The following is a 14,055-nucleotide window of genomic DNA, read 5'->3' as shown; positions in this document are numbered from 1 at the left end:
ATATATTCTTTTTCTTAATGTATAATTATGACATATTGTCATACCGTGTGTTGTTGCTATTAGACATAGTCGTCATCAAATCATTTTTATGAATTTGGCTGCTGCTGCTGTTGTTGTTGTTATTGTTGAATTCACTGTCGCTTGACGCTCTTCTATTAGCTTTTTTGCTGTTCGGGCTGTTGCGCCGACGGTTTCTGCTCTTGCTGCTGTTGTTGTTGTTGAGGCTGCAGCGGTGCCGACTGAGCCGGCGGCGGCTGCTGCTGCAGAAGATGTTGTCCCTGTTGCGCGTTTTCTTTACTGGCCAAGACAGGTGTTGCTAGTGTGGTATCTCGAAGCGCGGGATTGTGCTCTTCTAGAGACATCCGTGCATAGTGCAAAACGAGAAATTTCAACGTCGGAAATATAGCTTGCGGTTCCGCGAACCCGAACCCTCGATCAGTCTTGAATATGAGACAATGCTCAATCTTCTCTCCAACTCTGTAATTTCAGGTACAATTACACAAAGCAAAACATCCCACATGAAAGAAATATAAAAACAGCAAACTGTCTGATTAATCACATGGCAGTCGTGCTTGTAGCGTCACCGCAGTCGTCTGCTCTACTGATTGCACACACTTTAGGTTTTAGCGGCGTTCAAAATAATGCTAATTCAGTTATTTATGAAGATTAGGTAGAATCGAACAACTTCTACTCATGGTTGAAAGCAGAATCAGGCCAGTAGTGACTAGCCCTGTAATGGCGTTGTTTGGTCCCTGCCGTAGATGGCAAGGTCAAATCGGTACACTTTAAATAAACTGCAAAAAACAAACGCGGGTAACGGGTCATCAACCCGTCGCGATGAAAAATCGTTTTGAAAATAGCCGGTGGCCCGTGGTCATCTTCCGTTGCCGCCATTAGTGCCATTATCAACGCATCGGCATCATACTCAATCGGAGAAAGCTTTAGGCTGTTGTTGTTACTACCACCCGGAGATTCCTACGCAGACGAGCATGCGGACGCATGAGGTGGCTAACCCAGATAAAAGTGTAAGCTTATGGGAACTGATCCAGAAGCCAGCTACTGCTAAAGAGCCTATGATTAGATGAATGCGTCCGGCAGCAAGCCAGTGAATGGCCACAGACGATGTTAGATGAATTATAAGAAAAACGCTTTTATTTTTAAAAATAGGCGCTTTTACTCCATCGCGTTGCTAGGCTCCAACTAAGGCCTACAATTTTAGGCTGGGCTGTAGTAAACGGAATGCAGTGGACTAACTGTCTGCCTCGCCAGCATTGTCGATAACGTACGCACAATACCTACATACTAAAATTAGCTATAAGGAAAAAGTAAAATTTATCTCAAATCTGAATATGTGCCATTTGAGTAAATACGGTTGGGGCATTCGATAAGATAAAAAAAAAGTATTTTTGCATCAGTTTTATAAAAGCATAGAAATTTAGTTTAAATGTAAACAGTCAGTGTATTCGAAACGTGCTAAACGTACACGAGCGATAACGCGTATTGACCGGTTTGAGATTTCCGGATGAGGAACGTCCCGTGCGGTTTTTTATCAAGCAGCTGCTCCGCCTTTGGTCGGGTACAGTCGCCCATAAACCAGGTGTTTTCATCGTTGTGAGGCAAGTCTGCAGTTGGACTCGTCATTGTGTAATAGTTGCCTGAAAAACGGGATATTACTTATGCCCAGAAATCTCGAGTTTATTAATAAGCTTCTAAGCATTCAAGTGATTACGTGAGAAAGAACGCGTCAATCCAGGCTGCCAAAATAAGTTGCATTAAGCGATTCGTTTGTACAAAGCTGCATACAAATATATCCGGTAGACGTTGTTCGACATTACAATTTGAAGATATCTTGAATGCATTAAGATGCTTACCAGACCCGCATTGTTGTTGATTAGTCCAGTACATGGTTGATCCGCCTTGCAGGTAGCCCTCCAGTTGCGATGACTCCTGAAGCAATTTGTTGATCTCATCCTTGCTAATTCCATTCCTATACAGTTTCATCTGACACAGTTCGCGCTCTTTATGAATCTGGGCTATTTCAAGACGGAGACTGCTCATATCGGACTCGATCTGTCGTTGGTACTCCAGACGAGCCCTGATGTCCTCTTCAAGCGCCTTCTTCTCGCGGCGCATTTGATCTTGACGATCAAGCAGCACCTCCTGATTCTCCTGGAAAGCTTTCTTGTGCTCAGGAAATCTACTAATTTGGTTCCTCCCCAGGGTAATCTGATTCTCGTACATTTTGATAGCCTCATCAAATGACTTAAGCGCATGCTGTTTAAGGTCCACTTCCTGGCGCAGTTGGTTGAACGAATCATGGAAGCGGTCGAGCGTACGTGACTTCAATAGGTAGTCACGATTGTTGTCCACCATCATCTGGCGAAGTGTAGCTAGATCAACGCGAGGCGTGTCATCGTCCTCCTCCACAAATCGAGACACGGGATGCTCGAGTTTGACGTCCAGAGCCGCATTATACTGGGACAAAGAGTTCTGCTTGAAGTGTTCGATCAGATCGATAACCGAGGTGAAGGATAGTGGCTCGGTAAAGCCATACAAGCCCTCACGGTGCAAGATCTTAATCAACTTGTTACATCCACTCTGTCGCAGGGTCAACGTAAGGTCTCCGGTGCTTTTCGACGTTGCGTCACGAACGAGATACGTGCCGTCGGGTTTATCTCTTAGCTTTTCATTAACCTCCTCTCGAGTGATATTACCCCAGTACCACTCGGCGTTGGCCAGGGAGGTATGATGTGGGTCGCACGTTGTGTGGGGTATTTGAAGAGTCATCTTGCGTGGGGGCAACGCCGGAGGCAGTGATGGAACCGTGAAATTCGGGAGTTGTTCCCCCCACTCACCGCGAGACAAGAGCAAACTGCAAATACGCACGTGAAGGGGCGTATTCTTTACAATTGACGAAATCTTGTCCCAACGCGGCCGGAGAAGTATGTAACAAAACGCGTTGACAACGTCAAATGGCGGATGGGTTAGCCCTCTCGAAAACTGCAGCTTGCACACCCTACATAGGTGGGCAAGTAAAGCTCGTAGAGTTGATTCGTGTGTGATGGGCAACTGGTGAACGAGTTGGCGCAGCTTCAACGCGCAGGCCTCATCGTTTCGTTCCCCTATAACAAAATAGCAAAGGTCAATTAAGTCAACGCTGGGTAGAATGCAAGCTTGTCACATTTAACTACTATTATCTTTACAATAACTTTTGAGATGACTGTTATCCTACAAATGGTTTATATGAATCGAATGATTTGCTTTCGCAAACCACGAATAATTACATCACAATTATATATGTATATTATTATATACAATTACATAAGTGCTATTATGATGGCACGTCAACGATAGTAGGAAGTCCACGAACGCTTGCATAGAAATAATTCTTATCTCTGTGTACATATACTCGGTCCATATCATAAAATAAACGCATTTTCTGTTTTTTAATTAACGGCAATCAAATAAAAAATCATACGCGGCGAATTCAATCTGCAAATCTTTTGCGTTTAAAAAGGATACCAAAGCTCCCCATAAAACGGTTCCTTAGGACAACCTCATTTACCTTTAGAGTTCCTTCAAAACAATAAGACCTTTTCTAGTGTGTTTTTATCGAGCTTGCTTTTTTTCTAGCTACTGCCGGTGTAAACCCCAACGGAATTCCTTGCACTTTGTACTTCTTCTACTACGCGATGAGTGGCACTCAGATAGGCGCGGAACACAAGCTCTCCTTGATAAGATAACTAATTACCTGTCTAAGACTTCCCGCTTGTAGACAGTAACTAGTAAAATGTTCTAATGCTAAGCAATACAGACCGCCAAATGCCCATATAGCCTGTGAAAGGTGACGTTTGATATTGTATACTATGAATACCCGCTCCAATATACTGACTGATCAAAATCTGAAACTAATGTACTTACGGGCAGCGTCGAGGAAGCGATCGTAGAAATTCACAGGTATGAGCGGTGAGCTCAGTTCATAAAGATACTTTTTCAGAGCGGCCACGAAGCTTTCAATACCAAAGCCATTCAGCGCGCACTCTTTCAGGCCACCTGAAAATTGAACGTAGCTTAGTTTTGCCACAACGTCAGCTTTGGACCTCTCTCGAGATTTTAGGTACGAGAGACACAGCTTTCTACAGGTTAGCGCAAGTGTATCATTAATGTGGTCCGTCGGCAAAAAATAGATACAACGCAAATCATATGCTATTAAGAACTTTGTTTATTTTGTATTACATGCTACATACTTTCTTTGACCCGCTTTCACGTGGCAGGTATGAACCTGATAGGCCAAAAACCATCTAGGCTTAAAGTAGGAGAGGACGGTCTCAAAAATAGGTAAATTGGATGCGAGTACAATTTTAGTATTTCCTGAGAAAACACGATTTCCATATTCTAATCATAAGTCGAACGCAAAATACAAACTGTAGCGGAGTTTAACGCCGATAGCCAATGACTACTGGCGTGCACGTGCTGTTGACGTGCTATGTTTCATCGTACTACGCTTAATTAAAGGTGCCACAGAACATCGTGCACCGCACCGCCCGCCAACTAATGCTTATGAGAATCCGCCTGCCTAGTGTAATCCTCACACGTTATCACAATGCACGAATGTAGCGATGAATACACTGCCGTTCGAGCCTGACCTGCGATCGTGTCATAGGTTCAAAATAGATAACATTAGCTCATGGACAGTCCAATTCACGCGTCGCTATTTCGTACAGTTGCATACATCCTGTTTGTTGAGTGCCGTCTTAACGCTATAGGAGTGCTCCTAGGTTGAACGGCTAATTGCCAAAAATACCTTTATATTTTTTATACTACTAACTCTATTATTCGCTGATTATGTGTTATCACTAAGAGGTCTTCATAGCGATAGCTATCAGCATATATATATATATATTCGAGGTTGAGTTTTCCCAAAATACACCGGGACTTCCCTAAGAAATAGATACATGTGTTTATAACGGAAATACGGAGCCTGATTTCATAATACTGCAAATGTCTCACAAAGAAACATGGACATGGAATGTAATAGAGTTTTGAATTTATTTTAATATATGATATTTGTATGATGTAGTATTCCTGTGGTACGAAAGTCATTTTGACGGCAGCGGTGAGCAACAGTTGATTTTTTTCACTTATTCATTTGTTCGTCTGCTCCTACGTTTCCTAGCAGCTCAGTTAATGAGTGGTGACTTGTGGTCGTTTTCTACAACTGGCATTACTAGAACCTATCCGCTCCCATACACATGCATACTTTTACTTTTCCTATACGTTAAACATCCGTAGGTCTATCAGCCATCTTACAAATCGCAATGGAAACCTTCCGTTGTAGCTACGCTCGGCTGGAGCTGATAACAGCAGCAGCAGCAGCAGCTGCTGAGCGGGGTAGCCCTTAGGCGTCACGGAGTGCGCCGTATTCCTGCTACCGAGGGCGACCCGTTTGTCCGTCCATCATTCTATCTAAAGGTGTGGCATTAACGTTAACGCCAGCCATCTTGTTCATTCACTCCCTGCATCATTCCACCACTACTGCGTCTGGTGACTAGTCCTAGATGACTCAATCAGTCAGGCAGACGGGCAGGTCGACTCCGCTCCAAGACGTCTCAAGACGTTTGCGCAAGAAATGTGAGTGTGGTCCCCCTCGTTGTTAGCTACCTTCCCTAACTCACCGAACTCGTTTTTCTCACTGAATCTAGCTCGTTTCATGTCGACCCGACGTGATGATATTCGCGGCCTGGTCGGTTGGCGTTTATTCACGTCGGCTCGACTGACGAGGATCGCTGTCCTCAACCTCTTCGGCGACGTCAATTTGAGAATGGAGAACCGCTATATCTCGTCAGTCCTCCGCTTCTACTGCTGCGGCCACCACAGCGTCGCCGCCCCAAAAATATAAACTACTCCCATCATCCATTAATCATCTCAATAAACTGCCACTGCCGGTGGCCGAGGCGACGATTTGCCAACAACGACGACGACAATAAATACCACGTACCCAGAGATACACACACCCCAGACGCGTATAAATGTAGAACTGAACAGAATAGAGCATCATAGCTGCTAGACTATTAATGTACTGGATGGCCTTCACAATAGCGTGTCCTGATCATCGTAGTTGTCAAGATAGTATGCTTAGCCTAATATGGCTGCACGGGGCAATACGAACTCAGGTGACAAAAAGACTATTACTACAAGGGACCAGTCAGAAAGGCTAACTAAATGACCAGTGAGAGCACACGAACTAGCGAAAATCACCATTAAGCCCTAAGACGGAAAAATGGAACCAATCATACGACTAGTGTTCACGATGACTCCACATGCTTACGTGTTCTCTTGTTGTCTCCACTTCAACACTAGAGCTCCATAACAACACTCACCCTCTCGCAGTGTCGCGACAAGCCGATCGACATCGCCCTGAGGCGGTTCGGTACGAGTCCCAAAGATGGCGTAGAGGTCTAGCGAGGCGTTGCGGTGTGCCAACAATTCGATACCTTCTATACAACTGAGCACAAAACTGGGTGCTGCCTGTTCCGTCGCGCTGAACTGTTCCGCCAACTCGAGAACCGCTCCTGAAGGCTGAATAGTTGCGGCGATACGCCGCTGAAGTGCCTCACCAGTGATGCGACCAGGCTCACAGGAGCCCGTTAGGGCTGACGTGGAGCACACAGCGTGAGTCACCGTCCCGCACGAGCGGCACAACAGACCTGCAGAATAGTATAGAACTGTGTCGTTGTTGACATCATTCTCAATTTCATCGTCATCAACATCATATTAGCGACTGAGGCTCAATTCTACCGGCAGGACTTAAGGCAAACTGTTAAGTAGATGGATAAACACCGTAAATAAAAGGTTAGCTATATAGAGCATCAAACCTGCTGCCTAAGCTAGAGCTAACTAAACGTACGGCCACGTGTGGAACCCAGTCACTTTTTCATTCTGACTCCGTCTGTCCGTTTCTGAAACATTTGTGCTGCCCACCTGATTCCTTGTTTAAGTTTCATTAATTTTTGAAAATTACAAAGACTATATAGGCTTAAAGATTACTATATGTCTGTGAGTCCTTCACTGTACGCGACCTTCACCGACATGTTGGCAACGTTACCAGTGTGAACCCACCGCCATTAACGTCTCGGCCTCTTCGAAGCCATCGCGTGCAAGGCGTATCTTCGACTCGGCTAATTATCATTTAATGTTTCTCGCATAGCCCTATGCAAGCAGTCCAGGGCTGTAAAACCTATTGGTTGTGATCTTAATGGCAGTTGTTGCGAGACAGGACTAATTGCACGATACGGTGGGCCCTCGAATGGAACCGTCAAGTAAGGATGAACAAACCAGCTTATACATGCAGTCGCCTTTTGCACAGTGTCACGTTAGTAACACAATTGAGCCACAGCACATTGTCACTCCGTCGGGGTGCCGGTGTTCCCTCTGGTTGGGGTACTTTGTTGTAATCAACTTTCTTTACCGTTGTATTTCACTATCCGATGAGCAAGACGATCTCTACAAGCACGTTCTATGTATTTGCTAAGACTAGCCTAATTTTGAATAGCGGCTGATAAATTTTTCTGATTTCCAAGTGTCGGCTATTGCATGAGCTCTTCTAGAAAAGAAGGATTAAAATCTAGCGCTTTTTCAAATATGGTACAGATAGCCAAATTTGGCTGTTATTTTAATTTTTGCTATAGTCGTAAACGCCTTGCCCGTTCATAGAATCATAGGTACTCACTGATACAATAGTGCTGACGGGCATGGATAAGGATTTGTCTATACTTGTGGAAGGAATACAGGGACAGCAAGAAAACGCTTATTTACACTGTGGGAGAATTTTTTTTGTAAGATCAGTGTGTATGTGGTCTTTAATCTGTGTGCGCATTTGTCAATATTACAATTGCTTGACTCAAGGCACGCACCTTGTTTACCCGATAGCGACTTCTGGCAGTGGTCACAGTTTTCGGCTAGGATGAACGCGACGGGCTGCAGTTGGTGTAACGCGGGGCTGGCGGGAGTGGTTTTCGAGGCCTGAAGATGTTGACATTCTTCGACCAGTGGTGCCTGGGTCGAGACCCGGGAACTCATTGCCGACGAACTCGTACTGCCGTTGTTATTGCGATGGTTGCCATTACCGTGGTTGTTGACGGTGTTGACAACACCATTGTGTTCCTTGTTGTTGTTGTTGTTGTTGTTGTTGTTGTTGTTGTTGTGGCTGTTGTTGTTGTTGTTGTTGTTGTTGTTGTTGTTGAGGCTATTTTTGCTGTCCTCTCGAAGGCGAGCCATGTCAAGGCACGCCGACTCCTCCGCGGGCGATAGATTCTGTTGAGGGGGCATCCAAACATTAGAACCCGTCCTCAATCAGAAGCAGCTAACAAAACAGGGCCCGCCTGTCTTCGCATGATAAACCAAGCCAAACAATGGACAACGATATTCTCCAGCTTTTTGGGCTGTCGAATCCGCAAAAGCTAGATAGAGGAGTTCCAACAAAATTTCCCAATATTAAAGATCCATAACAGTCTGACTGCATAATCAGTCAGGCGTAGAGTAACAAATTGCCGCAGGGCAGAAACGTAAACAAAGTATCGCCCGATGATTAGTCAATTTTTAAACGGTTTTATATAATAGAAGATGGTAAGAAGGACGCCCACCTTTTGCTGCAGCTGACAGGCAGCAAACCTTTATCCACGTCAAGATTCAGGCAACATGTATCGATATAAGAAATCCATTGCGTAAATTCGTGAGAACGGTTGAATCGATATCCAAAAAGTACAAAGGAATTCACTATACACTTCAGACAACTCGAAAGGATAAAACGTTATTCGTAACTATCAACGATGACCAAATCTTGCCAAAAGCGTTCGCTAAGAGCTAGTTAAAATGACCGAAATGGCCAAGACAAAGACCTAGCCATCAATAAATGGCATCTAGGTTATCTTAGCGTTATCGCTGTCGTTTTGTAAAGCAAGGACGCCAAAAACGGGGCGATAGGGATTAGCATATGAATTTTTCCTGTTTTTCATAGCATCAAACATAAAAGAACGAAGACGCCTAACAAATCGGGCGGGATAAATACAAGCGGATTTGGTAATCGAATTCAAGGTCGAACAGCTTTCTTCTAAAAACAACCAGTCGGAACTCTCGTTGATGGCTTCGATCAACTAGAGAGTGATGGTGGTGAGTGGAAATCGGAAGGGTACTTACGATGCCGCGAGTCCGACAGAGTTCGGAGATACAGACGAGGATGGCTTGCTGAGGGTAGTCCTCCTTGATGCCCATTCCGGCCAGCTTGTGTCGGTCCAGCCCTGGCAGATCGCTGCCTTGGATGGCTGTGGACTCAAAAGGTCCGCTGTACGAGATCATGTTCACTGAGGCCATCCACTCCAGTACGTTTCGAGTTGTCCACTCACTCACCGGCTGTAAGCGACAAACCATAGCAATAAGAACAACAACAACATCGGCCGACAACAACAACAACAACAACAGGACAATCGTCAATGTGAGGCTCCTGAAGAAGGTGTTGAGTGTACTATTTATCGTCGAGCGCGAGGATTAATCAATCAAGTGATCGAATGAGGTCGACATCAAATCAGACCACTTCAATAACAACTTAAATCAGAACACCCGATGGGCTCGTTCACTGATCCGAGCGACACTATAAAACAACAGATTATAGCACGAGAAACTATCTCCGTACTAAGCACACGGCTTCTATTTGATTGCCTGCCTAAGCCTCACCTGGTCCTAGTGATCATAACTATTCGGTCAAATATCTAACAGTTAGTAGATTTCGGTCACAAGTTTAGATATGATTTACGTTAGAGCGAGAAATTAAGCCAACAGGATTTTTACGAATGACAATACGTGCTTACATGCTGCGAGTGCAACTCGCTGACATATTACATAATGCCACTTTAAAAAAAAAACGTCTGTCAAAACAATACATGTAAAGTATTAGGACCGTACACGCATTCCGCTTGATTATATTTTACGCCAATTGTGGCCCTTCGATGCTCATATGTTGATTGGTTCTTTGTGCGCATGTGTGTCTACTTTTTTTTTTGTTCATGTATGTATGTATGTATGTATGTGGCCGTTGATGCGTTATCTTGGTCGAAAACGATTTTTCTCTATCGATCACTCTTCCACACAGGAACCTGTTTAATATTTGTTTCAGAATTCGAGCAGAGAGCCGATCAAATCTAGACAAATAGAATTCTATATAAAAGCATGCGTCATAGAAACAGTATATTCCATCTCTAATAATATTCAGATAAATAAAAAAAAAATAGATAAAAGGTTCAGGCTGCTCAAATCGACGCGCACTATATAGCACGTTAACTCTATAATACTATAAGAAATACTGGACAAAGAAATTACAGTGTAGAGTTCTGTGCCGTATAAGCTTCATAACAACAACTGGTAGTAGACAGCTCACTACTGGCAAGAGGTCAATCACTCATAATCATAAGCTAATTTGTAACAATTCGGTGCGAGCCACCAAATTAGACTACGACGGGGCCTATAAGCTTCCTTTTTAAAAAGAAAAATTACGTCAAGAAAGTTCATATCTGCAATCATTGGGTCGGTTATGACTGATGAATGATCGATATCAATTTAAGTTTTTTAAGATTTTGAAATTCGGAAACTAAGGTACCGAGTTGACACGTGCTACAAGCTCTCCTGTTGAGCGACAGTTAAAATGGACATTGAAGCACTATCGCAATCGTTGGTTTTTTTTTTCTCTATCTGTGTTTACCCACGCCGTCGTTATTACTACGAGTGGTGTCGTGTCACTAGTGACGACGCCGATGTTCACAGTGGACATAGCGGCACACGACTATAACATACCTAGGCGTGCCTGAACAACCTTCACCCAGTATTGACCTAAAAGTTCCGTTCCGTTTCTATCTATAGCTATCTATCTATCTATCTATAGCTATCTATCTATCTATCTATAGCTATCTATCTATCTATCTATAGCTATCCATCTATCTATCTGTCTATAGCTATCCATCTATCTATCTGTCTATAGCTGTCCATCTATCTATCTGTCTATAGCTATCCATCTATCTATCTGTCTATAGCTATCCATCTATCTATCTGTCTATAGCTATCCATCTATCTATCTGTCTATAGCTATCCATCTATCATCTAATCTATAGCTATCCATCTATCTATCTAATCTATAGTTACTTTATCTATAACTATCTATCTAATCTATAACTATCTATCTAATCTATATATCTATCTAATCATAGTATCTATCCAATCTATAGCTATCTATCCAATCTATAACTATCTATCTAATCTATAGCTATCTATCCAATCTATAGCTATCTATCCAATCTATAACTATCTATCTAATCTATAGCTATCTATCCAATCTATAGCTATCTATCCAATCTATAACTATCTATCTATTTATCTATCTAATCTATAACTATCTATCCAATCTATAACTATCTATCTATTTATAGCTATCTATCTAATATGTAGCTATCTATCTATTTATAGCTATCTATCTAATATGTAGCTATCTATCTACCTATAGCTATCTATCTAATATATAACTATCTATCTACCTATAGCTATCTATCTAATATATACTATCATATACCTATAGTATCTATCTACTATAGCTATCTATATACCTATAGCTATCTATCTAATATATACTATCTATATACCTATAGCTATTATCTATCTATATCTATAGCTATCTATCTATATAGCTATCTATATACCTATAGCTATCTATCTAATCTATAGCTATCTATATACCTATAGCTATCTATCTAATCTATAGCTATCTATATACCTATAGCTATCTATCTAATCTATAGCTATCTATATACCTATAGATATCTTTTATAGCTATCTATATACCTATAGATATCTTTTATAGCTATCTATATACCTATAGATATCTTTTATAGCTATCTATATACCTATAGATATCTTTTATAGCTATCTATATACCTATAGATATCTTTTATAGCTATCTATATACCTATAGATATCTTTTATAGCTATCTATATACCTATAGTATCTTTTATAGCTATCTATATACCTATAGTATCTTTTATAGCTATCTATATACCTATAGTATCTTTTATAGCTATCTATATACCTATAGTATCTTTTATAGCTATCTATATACCTATAGTATCTTTTATAGCTATCTATATACCTATAGTATCTTTTATAGCTATCTATATACCTATAGTATCTTTTATAGCTATCTATATACCTATAGTATCTTTTATAGCTATCTATATACCTATAGATATCTTTTATAGCTATCTATATACCTATAGATATCTTTTATAGCTATCTATATACCTATAGATATCTTTTATAGCTATCTATATACCTATAGATATCTTTTATAGCTATCTATATACCTATAGATATCTTTTATAGCTATCTATATACCTATAGATATCTTTTATAGCTATCTATATACCTATAGATATCTTTTATAGCTATCTATATACCTATAGTATCTTTTATAGCTATCTATATACCTATAGCTATCTTTTATAGCTATCTATATACCTATAGCTATCTTTTATAGCTATCTATATACCTATAGCTATCTTTTATAGCTATCTATATACCTATAGTATCTTTTATAGCTATCTATATACCTATAGTATCTTTTATAGCTATCTATATACCTATAGATATCTTTTATAGCTATCTATATACCTATAGTATCTTTTATAGCTATCTATATACCTATAGCTATCTTTTATAGCTATCTATATACCTATAGTATCTTTTATAGCTATCTATATACCTATAGTATCTTTTATAGCTATCTATATACCTATAGCTATCTTTTATAGCTATCTATATACCTATAGATATCTTTTATAGCTATCTATATACCTATAGATATCTTTTATAGCTATCTATATACCTATAGCTATCTTTTATAGCTATCTATATACCTATAGCTATCTTTTATAGCTATCTATATACCTATAGCTATCTTTTATAGCTATCTATATACCTATAGCTATCTTTTATAGCTATCTATATACCTATAGCTATCTTTTATAGCTATCTATATACCTATAGCTATCTTTTATAGCTATCTATATACCATAGCTATCTTTTATAGCTATCTATATACCTATAGCTATCTTTTATAGCTATCTATATACCAATAGCTATCTTTTATAGCTATCTATATACCAATAGCTATCTTTTATAGCTATCTATATACAATAGCTATCTTTTATAGCTATCTATATACCAATAGCTATCTTTTATAGCTATCTATATACCAATAGCTATCTTTTATAGCTATCTATATACCAATAGCTATCTTTTATAGCTATCTATATACCAATAGCTATCTTTTATAGCTATCTATATACCAATAGCTATCTTTTATAGCTATCTATATACCAATAGCTATCTTTTATAGCTATCTATATACCAATAGCTATCTATACCAATAGCTATCTTTTATAGCTATCTATATACCAATAGCTATCTTTTATAGCTATCTATATACCAATAGCTATCTTCTATAGCTATCTATATACCAATAGCTATCTTCTATAGCTATCTATATACCTATAGCTATCTTCTATAGCTATCTATATACCTATAGTATCTTTTATAGCTATCTATATACCTATAGTATCTTTTATAGCTATCTATATACCTATAGTATCTTTTATAGCTATCTATATACCTATAGTATCTTTTATAGCTATCTATATACCTATAGCTATCTTTTATAGCTATCTATATACCTATAGCTATCTTTTATAGCTATCTATATACCTATAGCTATCTTTTATAGCTATCTATATACCTATAGCTATCTTTTATAGCTATCTATATACCTATAGCTGTCTTCTATAGCTATCTATATACCTATAGCTATCTTTTATAGCTATCTATATACCTATAGCTATCTTCTATAGCTATCTATATACCTATAGCTATCTATCTATAGCTTTGTATATATAGCTATCTGTCTATCTATCTATTTGTAGCTATCTATCTATAGCTCTATATATATAGCTGTCTGTCTGTCT

The 14,055-nt window shown here is 40.0% G+C and overlaps 1 protein-coding gene across 7 annotated transcripts in view; it reads right to left on the bottom strand.

Annotated features, from left to right (window-relative positions):
• Positions 1–6: 6 nt before the first annotated feature.
• The window catches only part of LOC111248584 (phosphatidylinositol 3-kinase regulatory subunit alpha-like), a 104,091-nt gene continuing 90,042 nt past the window's right edge, over positions 7–14,055 (bottom strand). For 5 of the 7 annotated variants that reach the window (XM_022801145.2, XM_022801144.2, XM_086988281.1 and 2 more), the window contains 7 exons: positions 9,196–9,408; positions 7,914–8,313; positions 6,381–6,707; positions 3,922–4,053; positions 1,872–3,122; positions 1,484–1,673; positions 7–477 (listed from right to left, as the gene is read on the bottom strand). In XM_022801145.2, coding sequence (XP_022656880.1) covers positions 156–477; positions 1,484–1,673; positions 1,872–3,122; positions 3,922–4,053; positions 6,381–6,707; positions 7,914–8,313; positions 9,196–9,369 — 2,796 coding nt within the window. In that variant the 5' untranslated portion in view covers positions 9,370–9,408 and the 3' untranslated portion in view covers positions 7–155. The remainder of the gene's footprint in view (positions 478–1,483; positions 1,674–1,871; positions 3,123–3,921; positions 4,054–6,380; positions 6,708–7,913; positions 8,314–9,195; positions 9,409–14,055) is intronic. The other 2 variants (XM_086988280.1, XM_086988283.1) reach the window with 2 other exon arrangements.

Source organism: Varroa destructor, unplaced genomic scaffold (assembly GCF_002443255.2).
Source record: "Varroa destructor unplaced genomic scaffold, Vdes_3.0 BEIS01000004.1, whole genome shotgun sequence".
In the NCBI taxonomy this organism is placed as follows: Eukaryota; Metazoa; Arthropoda; class Arachnida; order Mesostigmata; family Varroidae; genus Varroa; species Varroa destructor.
The sequence above is the reverse complement of the archived record's forward strand: the minus strand, read 5'-3'. Positions and strand labels throughout refer to the sequence as shown.